We start from the raw sequence: 27,785 nt of genomic DNA on the forward strand, positions 1-27,785 counted from the left end.
GAAATGTTTTGTTTTTTTGCAGTGTACCTGCCTTTCGCTGTACAAGGTTCTGTGTGGCAGGATGTCTCTCTCTTTCAGAGGCAATAAGAAAACAGTGGTACACTGAACTTTTAAATGGACTCAGTTTTGGCGTGCATTAATTTTTAATTTTTTAAATATATTTCTTTTTCAGCAGCCCCCTGCTGCACATAATAATGCAGAACTTCAGAAGTAGCCCAGTTAACCGCAGTTTTCTAATTTTAACCACTGAGCAGATACTGGAGCAACCATTTGCTAAGACCAGCCCCCCTTCGTTATTGTAGCCACATCTCAGGCCTTTTGTTGTTGCATGGCACATATGCAGTTTTCAGTTAAAACAGTGTCATGTTCACCACTCAAAATTCTGAGTAATTATAAAAAAATGGGTCCCGGATTACAGACAGATGTAAGGCCGGCTTCTCATTTCTACATGGTGACCGCTGATTGTGCCAGCTGAGATGATAACTGTCTCTGGTAGATTTTACTAGCTATAGCTATCCACCTAATTAAGCTAATATGAGTTGGTTGAAAACATCATCTCCAGCTAATGTTTGAATGTTTCCAGCTGACTCGGTTTAAAACAGGAGTCATATTAAAGGGGTCTTGATGGCTACATACATAATATCATGCTAAAAGAGTGAGGCAAAAGATGCACGACATAGACAAAAAGTCAGCATCCTTCATCATCATGGCAACAATAAATATCACAACAATCATAGTTACGGTGTTTACAATACTGTCCCGACTCATGGTTGAAAACATGACACTAGTGGTTGGAAGCAGGAGGCGAACAGCGGTCTTCTGCAGCTACGTCCACTTTTTCCCATTTTTTCTACCATCTAACTATCTAGCCATGCACCCAACCCACCTCTTCCTAATAAGGAAATTGGTCACCTTACATAACCATCATCTGAACTGTGTCACTTCTCTGGGTCATAATTACTACGACCGCTAGATTGAGTTGTTGGCATCAAGTAGGTGTGTACTCTTCACACCTAGATGAGGCAAAATGTCACACTGACACGGCATCCTCTAGTGGATCAGCGGGTGTATTACATGCTTTGGCATGATACTGGGCTGAAACAGTACATTTTTGCTTTTAACGTTACAAGAGAAAAAAATGCTTTTAGGATGAGGACTAATTGATGCGTTTTGCAAATATAACACTGTCTTGGGTAGCATAGGCTAGGATTGCTTGGAGTGTAAACCAACAAAGAACAGACCTGCTAACATTAGCCTTAACTGTGATAGTGTCTACTAGCTTCCACACAGTTAGCACAACCACAGTGGATGTACTAGTTGTTAACTGGGTTTTCTTATGTAACCTGTCACCCCATAAACTAATCCTAGTCATCCTAGTTAATGAATGATGTGCTCTTCTGCCTTAACCGTCATTTACAACCATAGGTAGGAAGCTATCTGGACATCATAACTAACTAATTATCACTCTTACTACAGCATCATATGCACCACTTCAGCATGTGCAGAAATCCAATGCTTGACAGGCCTGCTGTGCTTAGTTACGGTTGCTAAGCTGTGACTGAACACTCACAGTTCAGGGTAGGGATTTAACAAACCATTAATTGAGAGTTATGTGCCTTGCTTAAGGTTCTATCAACAATACAGTTGCACAGGAAATGATCAGTGTCTGTCCTCCCTCCAAATTTCCAATCCCAGTTTTTACCATCCAGCCAGGGGATTTGAGCTGATGGTTATTCAGTCACAAGTCCACTTTCCAGAGACTATTTGCTATCATTAAGAGTGGGGATGAGAATTCAGATACTTCCTGCCCCTAAGTGTCCCATCCATTATTTGTCAAGGGTGGAGACCATATTGTGTAACATATCATAAGAAATGCAGGTATCTGGAGCAGGTAAAATGCCCAACAATGCCATTGATCTGTGTCTGTGAGACATTTTCTCTTGAAGGTAATTAAGAATTGAGGTGTCCCTAAAAGGTGGTGCAATCAGGGAAGTACACCAAGCGTAAAGCAAATGAAAAGTTTATTACAGAGCGCAAAACTCAACACTAATTAAATGCCAGAGAGGCTTGCTGGAGAAACAGCTAGTTCAATTACACATTGATTGTTGGAGAGGAGTCAGGAGAGCAGGAGTAACTTATGCACATTACACTCCGGCACATGATGAGACAGTGAAGGTGACCACCAGAGGATACGAGGATGATCAAAAGAGGGGGATGAGATGGATCAGATGGATCTGACACACCTAATGACCCATCTGAATTCACTTCATTTCCCACAGGGGACATCGGTGCCATCAGATAATCATTGATGAGCAAGTGGAAACCATCGGGGATCGATTCGCCTCTGTCCATGTGTCTTTGTTCAGCATGCCAGAAGTTCAGGCTGTTTACCTGAACTTCTGGCACGCCTTGATCAATCCTATAGACAGACAGTTCAGACAAGATGTGATAAGTCACTCTGGGTGTAATGATGCACAGTAGCTAAACAACACAGTAGACCACAAAGGCACCTTTCTTCTCAATGTGACACTAACCTGAATGTAACATTGAAGTAAAAAAGAGTCTCTGTGCCTGCTTGTATAACATTTTCTATTGGTCATTTTTATTTAAATAATGTATTGATTGTTTGTGTGTTAAATGAACCCAAGGAAAACATGTTGTATGGGGGATGACTAATAATGAGTTTATGATGAACTTAATAAACTTTCTAAACTAATACACATAGTTCCTTCTTGAGTTGAGAAAACAATCTTACCACAAGGTCCATATAGTATTCCTATTTTGAAGCTTTTGATCATAACACAAGATCATAAGTCCTGTTGTCATGGAATTGCAGACATCGACGCTCTAAAGGCACAGCCAACATTTAAAATGGATACATCTCTCGACAAATTCAATCATGTCAGTGGAATCACTGCAATATGTGGAATCCTTCGTTCCACTTGCATTGAGTTTAACTTTGGTGACACTTGATTTGTGCTGTTGACCATTACAGTTTGCAAACTAGCTAGCTTGGAGATCTATTTTCCCCTCTTCAGCAACTCCAAAAAATATCAAAACAATGTACAATCCTGATAACAAAATGTCAGGGGGTGGCAAACCAACAGTACAGAGAAAATAGAAAGAAGCTAGGAGGGCTATTGTGCCTGACTAGCACTAGTATATTCCTGCATGGCTTTCTAGCATTTTCCCATCTTGCTAGCATGTTAGTAGTTAGCTCATATAGTGTGAGCTTGTCATTTTGTCACTAAACTCAAAAACACAGAGACTGTTGGAAAACTAGTCCTTAAAGTGAACATCTACAATTCCATGGCAACAATCATGTGATATGATAGAAAGCTCTAAATGAATCCTGCTCTTAGTTAGATTTTTTCAACTGGCCTTATTTTAGTGTATATCATTTTATTGTACTATCAGTTTTTGCTGTGACATTTTTAAAATGACATTGAAAATTACATTTTCTGATTGCTGAGTGTTTGGCGTGAGGACGGACTACTGATTTTATCTTTCATCTGACGGCAGTCAACACACTGTGAAACCTTTTTCCCGTCACACATCTAAATTACTAGCTACTTAGATGGAAGCTTTATTGATTTGGGGCTTGTTTGTTTTTGGCAGATAGATTGATTAGCCTTGTAAGCAATCATCAATTTAATCAATTGTCAATGTGCACAGTTGTTGCATCTTGTATAAACTGCCTTACTATTTCCACAATATTATTATTCAACGTTGTGTCTTTACCTTTGCTCTCGTTTTTAAAGAGACTCACTGTAGGTTCAGGTATGGCGCGGCATCATGCACCTTGCCATACCCTCTTCACACCCATGATAGTATACATGCGCAGCCCTGACGTCGACGACCGGGTATAAGAGAGGTGGGGGATCTTGGAGAGTATAAGAGCTGTACACACAGTTAGAGCACACAGTCACAGCTCACAGCTGCTGAGGGGCCACCTTCTCCTCCATCTGGATAGCAAAACTGAGAAGCATCCTCAACTCTTTTACGCAGAGGCTCTCTGCTACATTTTTCTTTGGGAAGTCTTTCACACCATTAGTTCCATTCCTCGCCTCCAACCGGACCAGTTTTAGCCACTCCAGACAATTAAGTTCCTTCACATTATTGTGTGAGCAAGTTTTCAGCACCACGGACAGAGTGAACAGCGCCGCAGCATGGAGCCGTACACGGTCTCCGGAGCTCAGCTCTCCCTGTCCGACCTTTACTCCGTCATCCCCTTTAATGTCACCTTCCCGGACGAAGAGAGTGGCTTGATGGGTGACAGGATGCAGAACTACACCGAGAAGCAGAGTTCCGTGAGGAGCACCGGCGGTATAATCATAGCCATATCCATCACGGCTCTCTACTCCGTCATTTGCGTGGTGGGACTTCTGGGCAACATCCTTGTCATGTACGGGGTGGTCAGGTAAACACTGCTTTTTTTATTTAATCACAGTCATTTTATTGAGTATGCCACTGGTTTAATGATAATGAGAGACAAAATTTAATGTCTTTAAACCTTAAAAAAACCCATAACCAATATCTGAAGTCGAGTATTGAGTTGAGTTTCAGTGACAATCATGATACTTTCAGGGTAATTTTGGGAGCATTATGATATAACGTCTGAATGTTTGCTCTTTTTTGCCTCCTTTCATAAAAGTAGAAAATACACACTCAAAACAAAGGTTTCTATTTGAAAATCGTTTGAGGTTTTCTATAACACTGTGCTCAAAAATAAGATTTTTATGATGTATAGAGACATGTAAGAATGAATAATGATTCCAACACGTTTTTTAGAATTGACATGGTGTGTTAATGCAAAATTTTACATATGAATCAGCATTTATTAAACCACCTGCATTGGACAACTTTTTTTGGAGGGTGGGGTGGGGGGTGGGGGGGGGGGGGTTGGGGGTTGTGTACACATTAATCTCAGTCTCTACATGTGTGTATGTTGACAGGAGGGATATGTGTCCCTGCATTTGTGGGTGAATTAGGTCTGTTTCTTCATAAAGCACATGGTTGTTCTTTCATTATCTCTGCATGGAGCAACAGCATGTGCAAGTTTTATGCCCATGGAGGAGGAAGGGCAGTTGAACCTCTCATCTCAGAAGCAGTTTCTCAATTCAGTCTGACTCAGCTGTGCCTCAGGCAGAGAGGTCTGTTCAAGCAGAGTCTCCATTACCACATCTGTGGACCATCAGCTCATACTCATATTCACCTGGTTTGATGATATTGCAAGATCTAGCAGAGAGGAAATCTTGCAGAGTATATTAAGAAAGACATGTAGTTTGGTCTTTATTTACTCTCTTTATTAAAATATATGTTCTGAGTTGGCCTCAATGAAATGGTGGATAAACCCATTGTTTTTATTTAATATTTTTTTGTTTTTACATTAAAGCTTTCCAGAATATCTTGATAGACAGTGGTTTCACACTCTTAAAATGTGGTCTTCAAAGGCTTAAATAGCTGTGCAATTTCAATAGTGTTTTTTTCTTCCATTAGGGGATGTCTGCATTATAATTGTTGGTCCGAGGTCACCGTTTGTCTTTCCCCCTCAGCTCTAAAAGCAATGTAATAAAGCCTGCACTCACTTTGCTATTAGATACAAGCACCCTGTCATTTTGTGAGACGCCTCCCTGCCCTAACCTGTATGCTTGTCAGGAATAAAACAGTTTATATCTTCTGCAGCCTGGGTGTCTGCTTGTCCTTACTCATCACATTAATTACCTCTAATCTTAGACATTCTCCGTATGTGTTCCTCCAGTATCAGCAGAAACATTAATTACTCTAAGAATTAAACAAGGTAGAATTAATTTAAGATGCCCTTATTTCAGCATAGAAGGATAATACGGTCAAATGCGGTTGTGGCAAACAAAGCCAGGTAATGGTCATTTCTCTGTCCACAAACATGACATGACAGACTAAAACGTACAGAATAAGATAAAAACATGGTTGTTCGGATTGTTTTAATTTATACAGTGAGGAGAAAAAGACAGCATCGGAGGGAGTACGGAAAGAGAGAAAAAGATGTTTAATATAGGAAAAGCAAGCCATTTTCTGCAAGTGGCAATCTTTGGATATTAAACCAACAAATATTCATGAATATTTATGACTGTGCCCATTATTTCCATTCAGGAGTCAGAGTGAAAACCATGGGCAACACAAGGCATGTAGGACAAAAAAGAAAGAGGGAGTGAGGGAGGTAAGAGGGAGACAAAGAGCAGATGGATGAGAGCTTGGAAAAAGCAGTGAATCAAATTGTGTGCAGCGACTCGCTGGCATTTCTGTTTCTGTGAGTGAGAAGACTCATCACTGATGCAAGACACCCCAAGAGATGGAGCCATAGGGAAGGTGAGCACATTAAGCATCCCGGTCAGAATGTATTATCTCCTGTGGAACAATTGTAAACTCTGAAGGAAGCAAGAATAGAAAAGACACCCAAACTTAGACACAGATATAGTGATGTTATAAAGAAAAGTGAAAAGTTGGACAAACACTGAGCTCCACATGATATTCATTTTTATTCCTTTAGTTTCTTAAACGTTCTATGATGCATACTGTGGATTTAATCATAATACTTTAAAAAATGAAGACAAAAAAGATGATGGGTTTGATCTGCACTCATTGTTGCAATGATGACCACGTCTGAGGCAAAGAAAGACACAAACACATAGCACACACTTTAAGTTAGTTTTAAGACTTTAGTGGTTTATTGTAGTGACATTTGCCATTCCTAACCCTGTTTAATGATGTTGTGACACAATTCTCTAATCCTGACCTGAAGTACCTTTAAGCTACCTTTAAATACTACCCTCACCTAAGCAAAGAGAAGATACTCTGCAGCTTGAACCAGCCTAATATCTACATTGTACCTGCTTAGGCTAAACTGCATGTTCTGGTTCCACTGGCCTGATAGGCAACTTAATTGGGCGGCTGTGGCTCAGGAGGTAGCGCAGGTCATCTGCTAATCACAGGGTGGGCAGTTCCTTGGGAAAGATACTGAACCTCAAATTGCTCCCAATGGGAGGCCAGCAGCCTGCATGTTAGCTTGCTTGTCATGTCCCTTGACCTGTCCTGTTAAAGAAAAAAGAACATAGTACTACTATGAAGTTGTGTGTGAGCGTAAGAGTGCAGTCATGTCTATGTAGTCATCAGGTGGGCAACGTCTAAATAACTGGTGTTTCATTCAGTTGGGTCCACGACACTGAGCTGGCTCAACAGTATGTTCCAGCGTCCCAGAACCACCCTCCTGTTTACCTGCACCCACACAACTCAACACAACCAGGGTGGGAAATTAACTTTTTAAAATGTTCACATTCACCGGCCACTTCCAGCATTTGGCTGGTGGCTGGTGCTAATTTCCCACCCTGAACACAATCCATGCTGCTCAACCCACTAAACTACAAACAAAACAATCTTCCACAGCTACTTAAGCTTGGCAAGCAACAAAGCATACACTCCTACATACACTCCACATCAACAACCATATTAAGCTAACTAGCATGCTGTCATCACATGGTTTCACACCACAGGCAGGGGGAGGAGAGAGAGAGGACTTTTTAGAGAGATTCACATTCTCCTCAACTCTTGGGTCTAGTGTAGTAGACTATGCAATCACTGACATGGACCCCTCCACTATCAGTGCATTCACTATCAGACAGCAATCCCCCCTTTCAGACCACAACCAAATAAATGTGTTCTTTAAACTCTCAGGTCAAATGAGTGACACGAAAACGGAACCCAGTAAACTGTATAAATTAAATCCTATTTATAGATGGGCCCCAGACAGTAGAGACAAATTCATCATGGCCTCACCTGATGTGATGAATGACATATCATGTACATCACTGTACATCACCAAAATCAATATGTCCCCACAAGAAATGGTAGGGGTGGAGAAAAACTCCCAACATTAGAAGAAACAATTAAAGACAACCAAAACCCCCTTTGTTTCCCAATTACTTGGGAGGAATTGACACAGACAAAATCTCTCTGGCCAAGTAAACCTTGTGCTCCAGACAGCATTAAAAATGAAATGCTCAAATGCAGCACCCCACAGATGCAGGGGGCTGTGTTGAAGTTGTTCAATACCGTATTACAATGCAAAGGGCTCATTTCCCCCATTCATAAGAGTGGGGGTAAATCAGACCCCAGTAACGACCATGGCATCTGTGTCAGCAGTTGTTTAGGTAAATTATCCTGCAGTATTTTAAATAAAATAATAGATTTCCTTGATGAACACTCCATCTTAAGTAAGAATCAACTTGGCTTCCTCCCAAAACACCACACCACCGACCATGTATACATCCTTCACACTTTAATTAACAAACATGTACACCAAACATAAAATATTCACTTGTTTTATTGATTTCAAGAAAGCTTTCAACTCTGTTTTGCATGAAGGGCTCTATTACAGACTTCTACATTATGGCAACATGTATGATCTGGTTAAATCAATGTACTGTATTTGGAAAATAGGTGTGCTGTTGGGAGACACAAACCAAATTCTTAACCCAGAGAAGAGGTGTTCATCAGGGTTGCAATTTAAGTCCAACTTTATTTATTGTGTATATAAATTAACTTGCTGTTCAGTTGGATCAATATGCTGTTCCTGGCCTCTTCTCCTAGATAGAGAGGTGAAGTCTCTGTTTTATGCTGATGACCTTGTTCTACTGACTCCTACCGAACAAGAACTACAGCAACAGCTGGACGTAGTGGCCCTAAAAAGAGATTATGAATTAGCAGAATATCTCTCTCCTGTCAGAGATAGAAAGCAGAGACAGACCCTAACCAAGTACAGGCTCAGTGACTGCAAAGGAAGACACAAAAAATCATGGCAACCAAAAGAAAACAGAATATTTGGTCACTGTTCAACAGGTGATGTTGAGACAGAGATGCGCTTCCTTCTACAATGTGAAACTTACAAGAAATAAGGAACATTTATTTAAACAAGCTCAACTCTGTAAATTAAATTAAAAATATCTTGCTGCCCAATATGTATCAACATGCAACAACCTGAGGGACAGTGAATGACTGATATACACACACACACACACACACACACACACACACACACACACACACACACACACACACACACACACACACACACACACACACACACACACACACACAAATACATGCATAGGATATATTATATGTGTATATATATATGTGTATATATATATATATATAATAATTAATGCATTATATCAATCTTAATGTTGTGTCAATGTTCATATTGTTATTATTTTGTACTGTCCAAATATTTGGACAAAATGTATTTTGATGCTTTGGCAACATTGTTCTCAAAACATTCATGCTAATAAAGCCCATTGAATTGAAAAAATTTAATTGAACAAAAATAAGTACTTCTAAAATACCTACTCTCACTACCACTTAAAATATTTCTTGAAAAACGACTTGAAAAAAGGATTGCCAAAATTGATTTATTTTCTGCCAGTCGAATAATTGTTTTATCAACAAATTGTTTTATCAGATATTGTGACATGTTGACTTGTTTGCCTGCCACATCAGGCGCGCATATATATATATATATATATATATATGTATATATATATATATATATATACACACACTATACCAGTCAAAAATTTGGACATACTCTCTCATTCAAGGGAATATGAAGGTGTATCCAAACTTTTGACTGGTATTGTGTGTGTTGAAATTTGGGTTCCTGATGCCTGACTTTTGCTATACTGTATATATTATAGTATATAGCCAAAGTCATTAAATGCAGATACTTTCCTCCACTTATATTCCTAGATAGAGACACTCAAGTGCACACAAACCCTATTTAGAGCAGAGTCTGCATGGATGCTCACACCAGTATGGATTGGGCACTGGACCGCTGTGGCGTTGAGAGGCCTTGGACTGACTGCTGATGGAGAGGCTGACACTGACACCTCTGGAGATGGTCCACTCTGTTACGCAGGATAGGTCAGCAGCACGAGGCTCCTCCTATCTTCCAGTGATCCTCTCCTCTACCTCCCCTATGCTCCTATTCCTGATACCAAACCTGTTAGATAAGAACTGGCTCAGTGCTCATCCAATTTATTATTAAGTGGCCTCCATTTGAAATCAGTTTGATGTGTGGCTAGTGGAAGGCTAGATTATTGTATGTGAAAGCAGATTCTTTACCAGGCTGTTTCTTGTGGATTATTACTCCATTTCTACTAAGAAATCAGTAGAAATGGATTAAAAAAGTAATATTTCGGTAAAGACAAAAGCACGAGTCAACACAGCTTCAGGGAAAAAAATGACAGGGGATGGAAATTTGGCTGAAAATATCGTATCATGTTGCCAGTTGGAGCATGACTGTGTGTGTGTGAGGTGCCAGTCTGTCAGTCTGTTTATTTCCTGAGCTGAGTCAACATGGCCACTGTGTCTCACTGCTTGTCTTCCATCTCACCCAGCAGCATTTATATCAGTGTATGTGTGTCAGTGTGTGTATGGCTTTCAGCCCTGCAAACACAGGAGAGTCGACCTTGACTTGTGTATCAGCAAAATCATTTGCTTGCACTAGACAGTGGAACTCCAACTAGTGTAGAGATAAAGGATCAAAACTGATTTAAACACAAATGCTAATTCTCTAGAGAGGAAGGTAGATCTGTATGGAGGATGGCACGGTGGTGCAGCGGTTAGCACTGTTGTTCACAACAAGAAGGTCCTGAGTCTTCCTTTCCTGATTCCTGTCTCTACCACAATACAATGAAATTTCTTCTGTGCACACTGAGAATTAGAAAGCATCAAAAACATTCAACAGCAACATCTCTTTCCAGAATCCAGTACAATGGAGGTGAATGGATAATCCATAGGATAAACTGTCTACAATGTCCATAGGAGTATTTTCTACTGAAGAAAGACTCCCTATGAAAATTGTCCACAGTGAGGTCTGTGGTGATTTTCACCTCTGTTGGGGGTGGAGGTAAAAATCCCATGATGGATATTCTGAAATCTGAACAAATAAAAGCATTTTACAATGGAGGGGACTGACTTGCCTGACACAGGCTTACCTCTGATAACTTTATTTACTTTATTACTATTATTTACTTAACAACTATTATTGATGTATTCAGTTATTTTTTTAAATCATACTGCCTTTTGTCAGTTTCAGGACTCTATAGATCTGTGTATCAGCTGGCTGAAGTATCAAATATTCCTACAACCTTGGCTGGTTAGGTAGGATTTAAATAGTGCCGAGCTTGTGGCATTTGATTAATTACAAGCTGAATGATAAACCAGTAGCAACACTGACACTCCATCTAGGTGAACAGGAAGGAATCGTTCACATGACCTACATAGATCTGAGGTCAGGATGGTCAATATTTGCCACTGTCAGCGGAGGCTGTATATCACTGTTTCTTTAGACTGTTTGTGTAAGGCCCGGGAGCCCTTCGTCATCTGCTGCTTTGAGGCTTTTCTTCTCCTTCTGATGTGGCACCAAAAGACATGTGTGAGGAGGAAGGGATTGAACAGCCATGACAGCCTCGTAGCAGGGAGTCCGCACTGTAAGGAAACAAAATTAAAAAAAGGGAAGGGGGCGATTAAACCGTCAGAGTGCGACTGTGCCAAAGGAAAACGTGCTTCATTGTGAGATGAAAAAGGGTGTTAAATTTAGATTTCTTGACACATAATTGCTTCTCCAAGCTTATAGAAAGGAAAATGGTTGTTTAAGAGCTTTTCCCTTCATCTGAATTATACGCCAAACAATTAACCATAGCATAACCTCAGGACCAGCTATGGGATTGCAATGACAAATCATGGAAATGAAAAAGTTGCTGTTTTTATACATAAAACCTGCCACTGCTTTTTTTTTTTAAATTGAATCATTTATATTTGAATTTAAATTGCTCAACTTGAATAATTTCATTTAAAACTATTTAAATTTACTAAAAAAATTACTAAATTAAAAAACAATTTAAATAAGAAAATTTAAATTTGTAAGGTTTAACTTGAATAATTGCATTGAAAAACTGAATCTGAATAGCATTACTTGAAAGTGAATTTATTAGTTTGGAACTGAATTCCAATAAACTTGAAACTGAATGTAATATTATGAAATTGAATTCAGTTGCTCTGAAACTGTATTTGATCCTCACTGAAAATTCAAATGTCTATATACCACATTCAGTTCTCACAATTCAAATTCAATTTACTGAGACACATATCCCTTCGTTGAGGAAGAGCAACTGAGTGCAGATTTACAGAACTCCCTCTCAGTCTCTTAGCTGCACTTTATGGGACTCCCTAAAAACTTGGTATTTTATCCGGATGGACATGGTTTTGCAGAATGTAGCAGTGCACGCTTCATCATGAGTTTTCCACAATGGAGGGTGAGTTACATTAGTTTTGTACAAATAATGTAGGTTACTACTTTTAACTTGCTCTATCCAGTCATGCTAACATTAGAATGTCATAACGTGTTCCATATCATGTGCCATGAAAATATTGGATGAGATTTACGGGCTAGCTAACATTAGCTAACTGTTAACAAGCTAACTTTCGTTAACAGGTTTCCTTTGTAAATAAGCCTCACATTTTTTGCACAGCATTTTGTTATTCAATTAATGGATTGTATTTTTGTTTTGTCTCTCACAGATGGGTGAAACGCTGCAGCAGCATGAGAGAGACATGCATGTGCTTACACACACACTCAATCTTCATACAGGCAGGGTGTGAAATATGGGGGTCTTTTGGGGGGTCGTGGGGGGTGACCAATAAAGAGACCCACCCATTGTAATTGTGTTATTCTTGAATCAAGCTTGTTATAGTACATATTGACATTAAAATATTTGTCTTTTTTAATTCATTTTCTATAAGGATCACTCCCAGTGTTGATGTAGCCTGACAAAAGTGATGTGACGTTTGGAAAGTTTTTTTAGTATGTTTATATATAAGTATTTATAGTAATTGTAGTAGACGTGATCTATTTCATGTGAATTATTTTGAGCAATGAAAATACTTTTACTTCTATGTTTTTTTTACATTGTCTATTCTGTGTTTCTGTGACTATTCTCAGTAATGCACCTACCATGCTCTTTATGTAGGACCATAGGATTAAACAGTGGAATAGTCTAGAAACAAGGACTGCTACTGAGCCTGAGATAACATTACAGAGAAGGTTCACACACTGAATTAGACTGCATTTGTTTCAGCAAATAAACTGGTAACTAATATATATACACACACTTGTAGAGATATTTGAGTAACTCACAAAATGTCTGTTGACCCTATCAAAGCTGTGACTAAGTCTGCAGTGTCATAGGTAATATCCCACCCTGCCCCTCCTCCTCCTCTTCCTCAAGGACCTGACGAGGTCTCTTTATTGGTGTAGATGTTAGAAAGGCCTGAAGAGCTGCATAGGGAACAATGGATGTGTCAACACTAAAGTCTTTGCAGGACACAGTAGCCTGGACAGCTGTAATATACAAATACATAACAATATTACATTATAAGTACAGCTACTAATGGCTGCAACAGCTAATTGTTGAAACTTTATCATAAGTAGTAATATATTAGGCTACAAACCATAGAGTGTAAAAAAAAAAAAAATGGACGTAGCCACCATGACATCACCCATTGGTTTGTGGACTCCCATTTTGAAGCCTCAAGTTTGACATTTTGACCGTCGTCATCTTGGATCTTGGGAGCCAGAAGTGACCACATTTGGACGAGAGAGTGGAACTAACCCTAATGCTTGCTGCTAGCTTGGTTAGCATGGTGCATTTACAGTCTATGATTAATTGTGATAATGCTAATGCTTGCTATCGAAAAACAGACTTAAAGTCATTAAACAAAACCTACTTCCCGGAAAAACTGAACATCCAACCCCTTAGAAGATCTTATGGTACAACCAAATGCTGAACAAGACTTTTTAGGCAACCAAAATATTACAGTTAACTTTCATGAACTGAAACACTGAAACAGCGACAGCTACGGCTAAGCCTATGCTCTGTGAATCGGGGTTACGCCATGGTTACGTTACCTAACCAACAGCGATGCCATGACTTGTCAATCACAATGTAGCCATGCCCTAAAGCATACCCTGCTTTATCGTCTATTTTACTCTAAATGAGACCACAATCTACAAAATGAACATCATGCTGTATTGAATAAGACTTGAAACTAGCAATTGAGACCATAAACTCATTAGGAAATTGTTTACTAAGGTAATGAATCAAGTGAAAAGCAGGGTCATTTTCTCATAGACTTCCATACAATCAGACTTCTTTTTGGAGCCAGTGGAGTCACCATTTGGTATATAATGTCGAGGGAACAGGTGGAGGTCTTCATAGAAGAGATAATATGAGGAAGTTCTGGTAAAGCGATGGAGTTATGGGAATTCAGAACTGCAGTGTTCTCAGAGGAGATGGATAGGCTATTTACAGATGGAATAATACTAGCTCTGATATCAAGTACTTTGTCTTTAAAGAAGTTTAGGAAGTCCTCACATTTAGAGACAGACGCTTCAAAACAGGAGGTGGGAGTGGAGGAGGTGACAGACTGTAACACCCTAAAAAGTACCGACAGATTTTGTCAATAAGATTAGAAAAATATTGAGCCCTAGCATTTTTGACAGCCAGTTGGCATTTATCCAAGAGATCCTTCAGAATTTGAAATGAGATCTGCAATTTATCTCGCTTCCACCACTGCTCTGCCCCTCCGCATTCTCTTTTTATTTTTCTAATATTACTGTTATTAAGCCACAGTGAGGCCAAAGGCTTTCGTATTTTAGTTCTGACCAGTGCAACAGAGTCAAGAGTGTCTGAAAAAGTACTATTAAAAAGTGAGACAAGTTCCTCTGTGCTCAGCAACCCCACCACCTCGTGCATGTGCCCTAGGTTGATGAAAATGAGAGTAGCCTGAAGGATTAGCTTCAATGAGAGAGGAGGGGTCATCAGGGGTAAGCCATGACTCAGTGATGAAAAACAGTTTAAATTTTAGGACATAATAAAATCTTGACAGATAAATGATTTGTTAGACAGTGATCTCATATTCAGCAGACCAAATTTGGAGGGAGGGGAAGGTGAGGATGGAATAATAGTGCATGTAATGGTAATAAGATTGTCATAATTTACTGAATAGGATACTTTGGAGACAGAATTATGGTGTCTGAGTGTTAGGCAGTTTGGGATGTGATTTACAGGTAGAGCAGCTGAATGTGAGTCTGACAGTCAATGTCCCATGAGTGGTAGGGGATAAATTTGGCCAGATGTTGTAGAGAGTTCACTTGTAACAAGGACCCTACCAGTAGATTTACAGTGGCAGTAAACATTATTTTGATTATATGTGTGGATTACCTCATGGTGGCATGGACTGTCTCAGACAGTCTGACAGGCGTTTTGTAGGTTAATCAATGCATGGTCAAAGTTTGCAGAGAGCAGCTTGCCTGTGTATGTTTAGATGGAGTCTGTCGGGTCTGCACAATTGGCTGCGGTTCCAGAACAGATCGAAATCATCAACAAAGTCCCGGTTCATTCGTGCTGCACTAGATTCTCCTCTCAGCCAGGTGTGCAGTGACAGTTAATGGGAAAACCGGCCACAGCTCCGCACAAGAGATGGGATTGGACCATATATGAGGATGCGTTTCCCAGTGTCTTTAAGGGCAGAGATGAGCAGTTGAAAGTCCGCATGGAGGTTTTCCAACTGTTTTTGGCTGACGTCATTTGATCCCATGTGAATAACCAGTTTAGAGCAGTCCAGATGACATTCTAGGACAGAAGGTAGTTTATCATGGATGTCCCAAACGCAGGCTCCAGGAAAACAGTACATGTGGACGCCTTTGGCTCGGATGTTCCTTACCATGGAGCTTTCGTGTCCCCTCAGCGTTGAGGGGTGAGGCAGAGAAGGGGATTGTGGCAGTGGTGGTTGCAGATCTGAACGGGGATGTACCTTGGTGCTCCAATTTTTTTCCCTGGGGAGGCGAAACCGGGAGTTCCCAGGCCGAGATCTGACAGAGGAGCCAGTGGAGGTGACCAAAGGAGGATAAGCGGTGACAGGATGTGAGAAGGCCTCTGTAGCAGAGCCAGTGGTGTACTGAGCAGGGAAGACACAAGCAGCACAAGGGCGCGGCTCTTCCAGACCTCAGGCCATATATATATAAATATAAATATAAGAGTTTTCCAATTGTTGTGGAGACATTTCCATCAAAAAATAAAGTTAATCCACTGGGTCTTCATTTCCTCAGATGTGGGGAGTACATGAAGACTTTAGTGTTGGTTCTTGTAGCCAACAACAGAGAAATTGACGTGCTGTATACCTTTGACATCTTTGTGTTATTGGAGTCAGGAAGGAAATGGTCAAAAACATAGGTGCTGATGGATTAAAAAGGAGTTTTGTGAATCCTCACTAGATTGCTCTTCCTCGACAACCAGATGTGTGTCTCAGTAGCCTGAGACATTCTGATATCCAAATTGAATTGGAAGAACTGAATTTGAATTGCGAGAACTGAATGTAGAAGTATATAAAGAGTTGAATTTTCAGTGAGGATCAAATACAGTTTCCGAGCCACTGAATTCAATCTCATATTACATTCAGTTTCAAGTTTGGTGGATTTCAGTCCCAAACTCATAAATTCAATTTCAAATTATGCTATTCAGATTCAGTTTACCAATGCAATTATTCAAGTTGAGCAATTGAAATTCAAATATAAATGATTCAAATTCAGTTTCTAGTGATGCCCATAATGTCTTATCATGTGCTTTGTACCTGCTGCGTTGACTGCACACTTTACAGCACAGACCCCTGCACTAATACCATGAAAGAGTCTTGCCTCATGCCAGTTCTGCCTACTTTATGCCACACTACCAGCTTTTTTGATATCCTCTTAATCCTACCAAGCTCCAGTGTGCCACTGTGAATGTGACATAATATCTTGGGGGCCAAGAAAACTATATCAACCTTTTTCTTTCTCATTCGCTTTTACCTTTGAATTGTAGCACCTGTGTGTACAAACAGAGCCTAATTTACAGACTTACATCATTTACACCATTTCATTTCCAAGCTCCACATGGTCATAATATACCAAACTGGGTGGCTCAACATCTAGGTCCACTCACCCTAGCACTTGTTTACTCAAGGGAGGAAAAAAGTGCTGTTTTGCTACATACAGGGATATACTGTGTGTGGACATATCCTGTCAACTTGGATTAGGAGAGGGGAAAGCGATTTCTTTTGAATCACAGTTCAAATATGAAAGTGACTGACAATAAACATAATCCTCTCCCCATGTCAAAAGCCAGGCTTTAGCCACTGGATCAAAGGCTTCAAACAGATTGAGATGCAAAACTAAACAGAGACCAGGTTTTGATGGAGTTCTGAGATCAGGTCTCATAAAATGGCTGTGATCCAAAACTCTAACTGGTGATCATCCTTTTATTATGACTAATGCCGTTTTACTTCAAAGCCCATCTCTCCTCTAAGCAAGATGTGGTTTTATCTGTTTTCCAAGGGTTCAAAGCATTATATTGATAATGTGCTTGATTCACAGACGGCCCTTACATAACTTTCAAAAGCTCACTACGCTCCTTTGCTGTAAGTGGTACCTAATACAGACATCGGATTAGGATGATCAAACATAGAAGGGAATGTTCAAAACCAGCCATCTGCTGCTGACTTCACTGTTTCATTGTTCCTTTTGTCTTGACTGAAAAAAATGAACTTAAGATAGAGCTGAATTCATTTCATAGAGTCGAGGTACCATGGAGGTGTATTGCAAATTCACATTGAAGGGATTGGCCTTAGATCTACAAGATTTTGACTTTTAATAGCAGGATAAGCACACGTGTATCCAATAACATTAATTATGGCTCAGTTCCATTTAAATGTCCAAGGCTGTGTCCCAAATCACTGCCTACTTACTATAGTTTAGTGCGTTTAATATGAGTGCCCATATTCTGAGTAAATGTATCTATCCCTAAAAAAATCCACAATGAAATGAAAAAAACAGTGTTTGAAAGGAAGGATGTGTGATGATGTCGTTCAAAGGAAGAGCTGACGAAGTTCTTATTTTGTAGACGTTTATTACACGATGGCCTAAACCCATTATTTGTATTTAAAGGTCCCCCCCAAGAAGGACTATATCATATTACCTCAAATGACATGCAAATTATGGAATATTTAGGTCCCATGTCTAACATCCAAAATCAGTGAAATACATAGGGTCAGATAAAAGTCATACTAACAGTGTCCATGGCATGGACTGCTAACAATCCTGCAATGCGAAGGCGCGGAAATTACCATTGTCGAACTGTGTAGCTGACAGTGCTGACGCAAAACAGCCATGATAGGTGGGTCAAAAATCTCAATTTACTGCTCACTATTGAGTGAACTACTGACTGTCTATTATGTATGGAGTAGGGAATGAGTGAATGAGGGATGGATTTCAGACACAGCTGATGTAAGTCAGTGAGCCAGCGTGTACAACTGAGTCATGAAGAGGAGCCGCTGGTTCTGGACGTGTTCCTCATTTTAAATTTTTCTTTTACATTACTCAACACAGAAAAACAGGATTCTTCAAGATAATTTAATTATCCTATACATTTGTTATGACCCCCAGTTTTAATTATTTAAATTTTGTTTTGAGAAATCATGTTCGATTCATCAGTTTGGCATGGCGGAAAGGTCAAATTCCACAGTACCCATGAGCCTCAGCTGCCGTTGCTATGGAGGAGAATCTGAATCAGAGTGGTAGTGAATTCAAATTGCTTTGTTGTTGAATTTGTGAATGAAACATGGCATCATTGTATGCAAAACTGACCCAGTATCTGAAAGTAAAATGATTTAAACTGAAGATTTTATTTTCAGTTTTCTCAACAGTGTAGCCTTTAGCGTCCACCTGCCATTAGCAGCACACATAACCGAATTTTAAGCTTGGCTACTGAATGTTTCTTGCCAAGATGCCCATTGGGAGCTATAGTGAGGGTTCATTCACCTTGAAGTTTTTATGTACACAGGCTCGTACCACCCTAGGCTTGCTCCTCTCACTTCACAACTCTGTAGCAGCTCCCTGAAACTTTCACACCTGAATGGAATGCAGCCATTAATTGTGTAATTATTTACACCTGTGCTTCTCCTGCTATGGGATATGAAAAGGCCCACTCTCCACACGCTATTATTCATAAATGTTATTTATATATTGTACAGCTCAGTTTAAAAGTATCCGTATGTCCCAGTTTCTCCTTTAGCTGAACAGAAAAGACACAGACTGCAATGATGATCATTTAGAGACTATTGCTGGAGCTGACAGTGAGTAATGGAAAAACTGATGTGACAGCAGTCATTGTAATTATATTTTCAGATTCAGTTGAAGCCTACATTCACATCCAAGTGACTGATTATTTCAGACAAAATTTCCCACAGAGTTCAGTCTCTTATTTATTATCAATGAAACTCCCAAAAGTGTCTGATGACATCATCAACTTAACTCTTGACAACCTGACTTCCAGTTCAGAATACATGACCTGATCTACAAACATAAAGTCAGACAAAGTTGTGAGACGACTGGAAAACAGAGGGACTCAATCGCACAAGAATGGCATGAAGAGCAGAGAGTCAGTTTTCTAGAAAGACAACAACACGTTACAGCAAAGTCATATCGGAAAGTGGCAAAATTAAATTATTTTGTGAGCTAACTAGCTCACTAGCTGCCTTTCAATTACTAGCTCCCCTAATAAAAGCAAATCAAGCATATTAATGTAAGAGCAGAACATAAATAACTTAGAGTTATGGAAGCCACAGGCTTTTTGCACTGCAATTTTAATTTTGACATGGTGGTACAGAAGATGTGTCAACGAAGACGTTTGCTGTTGGTTTATGGCCAAAATGTGTGTGGCTTAACAGTGTTGGACAAGTTACTTGAAGAATGGAATCATTTACACATAACATATTATTCAGTTCTTTAATAATGGCTCAAAATAGTGACAGTAATCATTTCTTTACTTTCGTTACTCAATCCAGCTCCATAAAGGAGCCCTTTGAACAACTTCATAGCCTCCACACACTCACATTTAATGTTCTGTGTGTAACACATTAAAAGGGAACAAGACATTGTGGTCAGCAAACTGCCAGCCTACATTTTGGAGATATTAACTGACCTTCATTAGCTAGCCTAACATTAGGCGCAGTGACTGCATGAAGTCCTGTCCTTTTCAGTGAAGTGGCGTTGTTCTCACAGCCTCCAACTCTGAACTAAACTAGCTGACTCCTGTAGCCTTACCAGTGGTTAATGTTAGCGAGCCAGCTAAGACGACACAACATATAAACTTTGGGGCATTTCTTCTGTTTTGGTGGCAGTGAACCGCATCCCCACACATTCACCGGACCAACATGATATCAACCCTCCATTAAACTACCAGTGAGATGGCAAACAAGTTGTTGAAGCAACAAGAGTTTTATTGGGATTTGTAACTGTGATGTAATTACTAAATTTCATAACTGCAATCCCTTTACTTGCTTACTGAAAAAAGTAATTACATTACTGTAACACATGATTAAGTAACGCGTTACTGCCAAACACTGGTTTCAACTAAAAGTAATTAAGTGAGTCAATTGGTTGTGGCAATTCTATTCATATTGATTGAATGTGGTGTGAAATTTGGCTCCAAAATGCTGCCATGACACAGTAAGTCCAGAATGGAATCAAAGCATTGACTGGATACGTACAGCAAAACAGCTACCCTCCCAATTGAATGCAACTCTTTTCCCTACTGCAAATAAAGAAAATGTTTGTCTTTGCTGAAATTAAGTCACACCAAAGTCCTCATGGTTTAAAAACATACCATGTTCTACAAGAATAATAGACCTTTTTTACAGTACTGGATGAAAAGCACAGGAGTGATGTGGTTCGTATTAGGATCAAAGTAAACATAACTCTAGTGTCCTCAGTGCTAACCAATAGTAGTAGTAAGACATTAACATCTAACTAGGTCCGATGAGCAGTTGTCTTGAATAATTCAAGGAATGAATTAATGTATGGTTGAACAGTGACAATTTATTGCCTCGACTCATACACAATAATACACAAGACTTTAAGTTTTAAAAAATTGAAAATTAAAAATAAAATAAATCAAATAAGAAAATAAACGGAAATGGTCCGTTATGGAGGTGGAAAAAATCCAATGAAATGTTCTTTAGATCACTGAATGTCCCTTTAATCCGTAGGGACTCCTTATGATTAAATAGCTCAAGAGTTCAGTTCAAAGTTGTTTTGTGTTGTATCTGTTCCAAACATCTAATGTCACTACTATCACTACTACCCGAGTAGAATAATTAGTGTGTGTCTTACCTGTAACCCAATGAAAATGGGTATCACTTTAAATCAGATGTCCTCTGTGGGCAGTTCCTACGGTCTGGCCAACATTGTTTCTCCATCCGACCACAGGGTCACGGGTTGGACTCGCCATCTTTGATTCTATCTGGTCACAAAAAAACAACCTACACAGATAGACATACAGATAGTGCAGGATAATAAGTTATTCAGTTCTCTTTATGTGTCTAAGATGAGATCTCATTAAGTTCTTTTCTCCCTCAGAATATCAAACATCATATAATCAACAATTAAGGATATACTTGTACTACAATGACCATATTTTAACCACTGGTAATTTTAACATGAACAATTTACCATGAATTTCTTTTAACAATTTCTTTAACAATAAATTATATACAATGAATTTTCCCTCTGTCACATCAACATTTGTATTCTTAAAGTAACAGACTGCTTATTATGAATTTCTTATGTCAAAACAATTAATATTTTAACATTTACCTAAATTATTTGCTGTATTTTACGTTTTTATGCACCATTTAAACTTACTAGTAACTTGAACTAAATTATCCTTTATGATTCACTTAACATGTACATCCAGCAACCAAAATCGGTTAAATTACCATTTAATGGCATTTCAAAACATTAAAGTGCACAATTCCCATTAAAACATAACGATTTCAATATTAGAAAACAGTGCAATGGTCTTTTAAAGTTCTGACACAATGTCGGTAGCTGCATTAGCCAGAGCTAACGATTAGCTTAGCGATTAGCTTAGCCGTTAGCAGCTAGCGATTAGCGATTAGCAGCTAGCGATCTTTTCAGACTATAAGTACAATGATACACTTGCACCAAAGCATGTAATAAACATTAGACCACATTTCCACAATCACTGGTTGGGTTTTATGAAAAGTATCTTGACTCAACAGTAAGTTTAATGCAGCTTCCCTTCACAGTGGTTAACAACAACAGACTAGGAGACGACATGGCAACTCACCGGAGTTTCTCAACATCAATAACTTGACAGAAGTTGTTCCCTCTCGCTCACAGTTGGACCTCTATTAAAAGAGCAACTTATTAGCATTGTTACATGGACATTAATCTGACTTTTATGACTATTTTGCGGTGTTTCATACCATGAAATGCTCGTTTTTTCAGTTGTTTACATGCTCACACACCTCTACTGTGTTTGGGAGTGTTGCTGCGGTAAAACAAAGAGGTCATGTAGCTCCCTCAACATAACAGGCGCACAATGTATATGCGTCCCCTTGTGGAAACAACGTGTAATTACATCTCTAAATCACATATATGGGTTTTGCAGCCCTATAATCCATGTGGGTTACATAACCAAGAGTGGAAACCGTAACGTCAGCTGTAGCTGATGTTCAGACTTACTGTCATCAGAGTTGCCAGTAAATGGATTTACCCATATATTCTCTATTTCAGTGTCAAACTCCTGCATCTTTCTACTGATCACTCTTCAGTGTAGTTTGTTGGGGAGTTTACTTCTATGACTGTCCAGGTTTTTGCAGTTAAAGACATTTATTTATTCATTTATTATGTGTAAGTGCCTAGCCCTAAAACTGTTCTACTGATAAGATGTAGCTACTGCATTAATACAAAAGTCAGTCCGTCATAAGCAGGCTTAATGCCAGTGCTAATGCCAAAACAAATCCATGTTCTTCATTATCTCTTAATTTTAATGGTTACAAGTGATTCTAACAGCTTCATATTTGTGTTCATGTGCTAGGTTTGGCTACCTTGCTGCAAATTGTGTCCCCCTTGTCACAGACCCCCAGGTTATTGTCTGTACAGCCGGCATGAAAAATGACCAGGAGAAAAATCAATACACATTTCCATTTAGACAATGGGGTTGTGTGTATTCTAATTGACCAAAACAATAAAGATTGCATTACTAATATGAACGTTATTTCTCCTTTTCTCCCTTTTCCTATTAAGACATTAAATATATAGGCCGTTGTGTATTGCAATCAATTCTGTCCTTCATTTCTCTCAACCTATTCTTTATCATTCAAAAATACAAAGTAGAATAAAATATATAAGTATCAGCATAATATATTCAAACAACATTGTAATATAAAGTATTTATTATACAATATATCTTAATGAACTTCTGTACTTTTCTGTTATCTTATGCTTTTTGCTTTTGGGCAATCTGCTATGCCTATAAATTGAATTGTACTAAATACAATCCAATTTACATGCATAGAAAATCCTGCTATTTCCTTGAACATTAGAGCCGATAAAGATTTATATATCAATACATCTTGCAAGGTTTCTCATGAGAGAAGCATATGTGTAAATAAGCCTTGTGCCCCACAAGAGAATTTCTGACCTCAATAAGCCAATATTGTGCCAAATTTAATGAGTAAAGTGCTGATGACCATTATTTTTTTCCCTCAAATATGTGAGAAAAAATATCCTCATTTCACACGCACAAAAAAATGCACAGTCCCACCCTAAAATCAGGCTCCAGCATATAAATATATATGAACCTCAATTTGAAAGCAGAAGTATTTTCTTTTTCACAACTCTCTGGTGCAATCCCTGTAAGTAGGTTGCTTGATCAGAAGCCAACAAGCCAATTGTATGCATTATCTCAAATCACTCATTTAGAAAAGAAAAACCCAAGCTATGGAGAATAAGCATTAGACATTCATGGCTCTACATATATAATATGAGGGAATTAACTTCTCATCTAAGCCATAAAAACACATTGCATTGTGAAATCCCCATATTACCATAACAGAGACTCACATACCCAGCTGCTCTCATTACTGCTGCTGCTTATTACAAACACTTCTTCTCTGCTTTGTGACCACAACCAGATATACCAAGATGAAGACGGCCACAAACATCTACATCTTTAACTTGGCTCTTGCCGATGCCTTGGCCACCAGCACACTGCCCTTCCAGAGCGCTAAATACCTCATGAATACCTGGCCATTTGGAGAAGTCCTGTGCAAGCTTATTATTGCCATCGACTACTACAACATGTTCACGAGCATCTTCACCCTCACCATGATGAGCGTGGACCGCTACATCGCTGTGTGCCATCCGGTCAGAGCACTTGAGTTTCGGACACCGGTGAAGGCTAAGTTGATCAACGTGCTCATCTGGGTACTGTCCTCAGCGATTGGGGTTCCCATTATGATCATGGCTGTGACCAAAGTGACAGATAATGGTGAGATAGTAGTTAGTGTCCTCTACCACTGTTTTATCTTACACTATTATTTAAAGTCTTCATGTCTAGTACAAACATTAACTGTTTCCTGGAACTGGGTGACCCATACAGAGTTGGATCTATGTGGATCCTTGCCAAAGTGCTGGAGAACAGAGGCAATTCACAGTAGAAAAGACCCTCAACAGCTTTGATCTGCTTAATTTGCATTTATTAGGCCAAGCCTCTGGTCCTTAAGACCTTCATCAGAGCTAACATGGCACACAAAGGAAAAGCAAGAATAATGTTGATTATGTATACAGTCCCACCCATGACCCCGAATGAGCCATTGTGGATTCTCAAAGTGAGTAGAAAAGCCTTCGAAAAATTTAGACCACTGAATCTGAAGACCCTCCATTGAAACCAAGGGAAATATTTGATTTTTATAAATAGTTCAGGGTAGTTCCTTTTTTTAGGAACTGTACTATTTTTCCTATTCATTTAGAGTCACAAACACTCACAGATGTCTTTCTTATGTCTCTGCGTTAAGTTGTTGTTGAATGTTGAGCCTAGAATATTTAGATTAATGAGTGTCTTCAAAGTAGTCCTTGAAGAGGGAAAATATCTTTCTAATGAATCTTTGACAGAGTAGAACAGTGAACAGAATTGCATTTTGTTTTAGCAAAAAACAGTCTTTCTCCAACCTTAACTAAGTGCTTTAGTTGCCTAACCTTAACCATACTTCAACCATAGTTTATACGCCATAACCACAATCTTTCCCTAGCCTTAGTCATAGCACCGTTGTCATGCCAAGATTTTGTAGAAAGAAGTCGAAAAACATAACTGAGAGTAATCTGGGGTTTTGTGTTTTTATTTTTTGGCAATAAGGTCGGAAAAACACAGGCTACCGACAAAAGTCTGTACTCATTTAGAATATATTTTTGATAGTCCTTACTTTGCACAGCAGCAATTGCAATAGTATTTTGGTTTTGAAGCATGCATTTGGAATACAGATGTTTCTCCGTAGCTTTATGATAAATCCACAAACCAGTATCTGTCAACCTGCTTGATATTACAACCCTAATACTGTCTGATCCCATTCTGCCCCTTTTCCAGGTAAAACCATGTGCATGCTGAAGTTCCCTGACCCTGACTGGTACTGGGACACAGTGACTAAGATCTGCGTCTTCATCTTTGCTTTTGTGGTTCCTGTGATGGTCATCACCATATGTTATGGCCTCATGATCCTGCGTCTGAGGAGTGTTCGCCTGCTCTCAGGCTCCAAGGAGAAAGACCGTAACATGCGGCGCATCACTCGAATGGTCCTGGTGGTAGTAGCGGCCTTTATCATCTGCTGGACCCCCATTCACATCTTCATCATTGTGAAGACCATGGTGGAGATCAACACCAGGAACCCCTTCGTGATAGCCAGCTGGCACCTGTGCATCGCCTTGGGCTACACTAACAGCAGCCTCAACCCTGTCCTGTACGCATTTTTGGATGAGAATTTTAAGCGATGCTTCAGGGATTTCTGCCTTCCGTGCCGGACCCGTGTGGAGCAGAACAGTCTGACCAGAGGCCGTAACACCACCAGGGAGCCAGTGTCTGTTTGTGCTCCATCAGAAGCAGGGAAGAAGCCAGCATGACTAGGCATGGACTGGGTCCCACACAGCTCTCGCTCGAGAAGGATCCAACAAGATTTGCAATCGGAGGTCACCCAAATCTCCACAACAGAGTTTTAAGAGATCTTTGCAAGAAAAGCTAGTCTCAAAGATGAGAGTCATGCCGCTCATTCCTTACAATTTGGCTGACATACTGGACATTCAAAGGAATAGCTAAAGATAATGGCAAACAAGTTTCATTCTGATCTCACTTTTCTATTGAAGTTTTGATAACAAAGTGGAATCTCTTTTTTTCACAGGAAATGTGACGCCTTACAAAGGCAGTGACAGTAGATAGATAATGATAGCCCAAAGAGTGTACCAAATGTTAAGCAAGATTACAAAACAGAAAAATCCCTAGCTCATTTGACTGCCCAAAGGACCAGAGTACAGGACTTTTTGTTGATGCAGAAAGGACAAAGAAACAACTGCAGGTTTCTGTCTTGTCAAGCAAAGAATGCATCGCTTTGGCACAATACACCAGACAGCATTGTAATGAAACAGGCTAAAGGCTGAAACATTGCACAACAACAGACAAAAGCGTGAAACAATGGCCTTTTCTGACTTTGTCATTTCTTCTAAGAAGCGCCTGTCTGTACAGTCAACAAAAGCAAATGAGATTTTGGTGATAAAGGAGTATTTTGACAGCGAAATAATCAACATCAGTGAGGAAACTCTCTGTATCTTTAACATCAACATAAAACAAATGAGTCTTACAGAGCAGAACCACGTGACTGATACCCACCAACAGCTGGATGATGAATTACAGCATATTTTGTTGCACAAGGTCAATCACTCTCTACATGGACAAGTAGGGAAATCATGTTTGCTGTTCTCTGCGATTAAGCGGCCAAGCTTTTGTTTTTACAGCAAACAAAAGGTTGCTGTTCTGTTTTTTTTCCCCTGTAGGCTGATGTAGAATTCTGCCACCATCAACTGTGCTGAAAGAGAAATTTAGGGCTCAATGTTTTATGGATTTGAAAAAGTCTGTTATACAGGACATTAAATCATAATCAAGCCTAGTTCAGCGGGTTTTGTGCTCAGGTGAAAAATTCTGAGCAGCATCAAACCACTGAAGCTTGAATTTCAATGGACCTTTTTTCTGCTCAACTACTTGACTTTCATGGGTGGTGTCAGGCCCACAGAAACACTCTGAGCAGAATCACTAAAGAATAATAAACCTGCCACTGAGGAACACTCTTGGCAGTCACAACACTTCCCTCACCTTATTGGTTTGTTGTTTAAAACAAATATAAAGTCAAGGAACAACCTACAACTTGGACTGAGAATAGCTCCATCACAGTGGAGATAGAGACACCTGGCCTGATGTCAACAAACTGCTTCAAGGAGTTTATTGATCTGCATTTTAAATGAGTAAAAAGCCTGTCGTCTGTCACATCAAAAATCTGTAGCACATTTAAGAAATACTGTATGGCATTAACCTGAATAGTAATTTATTCTGGCTAATTTATTTAGTCCAACAGATCTTGACACCAATCAGATTGGAGACATCAATCAAGGGTTGCTGTGAAGTTAATGACCATTTCAACTTTGCATACCAGATGAGGTATGTCAGAGGTAATAATGCAGTTATCAGAATTTGCTCTCTTTTGGAAATATTTCAAAGGTTAAATACATGTTGACATGCAAACATGTA

The 27,785-nt window shown here is 39.4% G+C and overlaps 1 protein-coding gene and 1 long non-coding RNA gene across 8 annotated transcripts; one reads left to right on the plus strand and one right to left on the minus strand.

The window, feature by feature from the left end:
* Nucleotides 1–4,169: 4,169 nt before the first annotated feature.
* Nucleotides 4,170–27,661, plus strand: oprd1a (opioid receptor, delta 1a). 4 transcript variants are annotated; one of them, XM_067611559.1, is made up of 6 exons: nucleotides 4,170–4,420; nucleotides 7,675–7,691; nucleotides 18,300–18,332; nucleotides 21,478–21,490; nucleotides 24,136–24,491; nucleotides 25,584–27,661. In XM_067611559.1, exons 1-6 carry the CDS (start codon nucleotides 4,170–4,172, stop codon nucleotides 26,111–26,113), a joined length of 1,200 nt encoding a protein of 399 aa, XP_067467660.1. In that variant the 3' UTR covers nucleotides 26,114–27,661. The 4 variants fall into 4 exon arrangements, with proteins under 4 accessions (XP_067467660.1, XP_067467662.1, XP_067467661.1 ...); XM_067611561.1 differs by lacking the exons at nucleotides 7,675–7,691; nucleotides 18,300–18,332; nucleotides 21,478–21,490 and adding an exon at nucleotides 23,078–23,085 and having other exon boundaries at nucleotides 4,170–4,415; XM_067611560.1 differs by lacking the exons at nucleotides 7,675–7,691; nucleotides 18,300–18,332; nucleotides 21,478–21,490.
* LOC137197995 (uncharacterized) lies at nucleotides 6,685–22,539 on the minus strand. Of its 4 annotated transcripts, none has more exons than XR_010931552.1 (5): nucleotides 22,423–22,539; nucleotides 22,284–22,344; nucleotides 21,305–21,453; nucleotides 9,810–11,526; nucleotides 6,685–7,071 (listed from the first exon to the last, which is right to left on the minus strand). It is a non-coding gene; the product is annotated as an uncharacterized lncRNA (long non-coding RNA). The 4 variants fall into 4 exon arrangements; XR_010931553.1 differs by lacking the exon at nucleotides 6,685–7,071 and adding an exon at nucleotides 8,342–8,717 and having other exon boundaries at nucleotides 9,843–11,526; XR_010931551.1 differs by lacking the exon at nucleotides 6,685–7,071 and adding an exon at nucleotides 8,342–8,717.
* Nucleotides 27,662–27,785: the final 124 nt, after the last annotated feature.

Source organism: Thunnus thynnus, chromosome 15 (assembly GCF_963924715.1).
Source record: "Thunnus thynnus chromosome 15, fThuThy2.1, whole genome shotgun sequence".
NCBI classification, from domain to species: domain Eukaryota; kingdom Metazoa; phylum Chordata; class Actinopteri; order Scombriformes; family Scombridae; genus Thunnus; species Thunnus thynnus.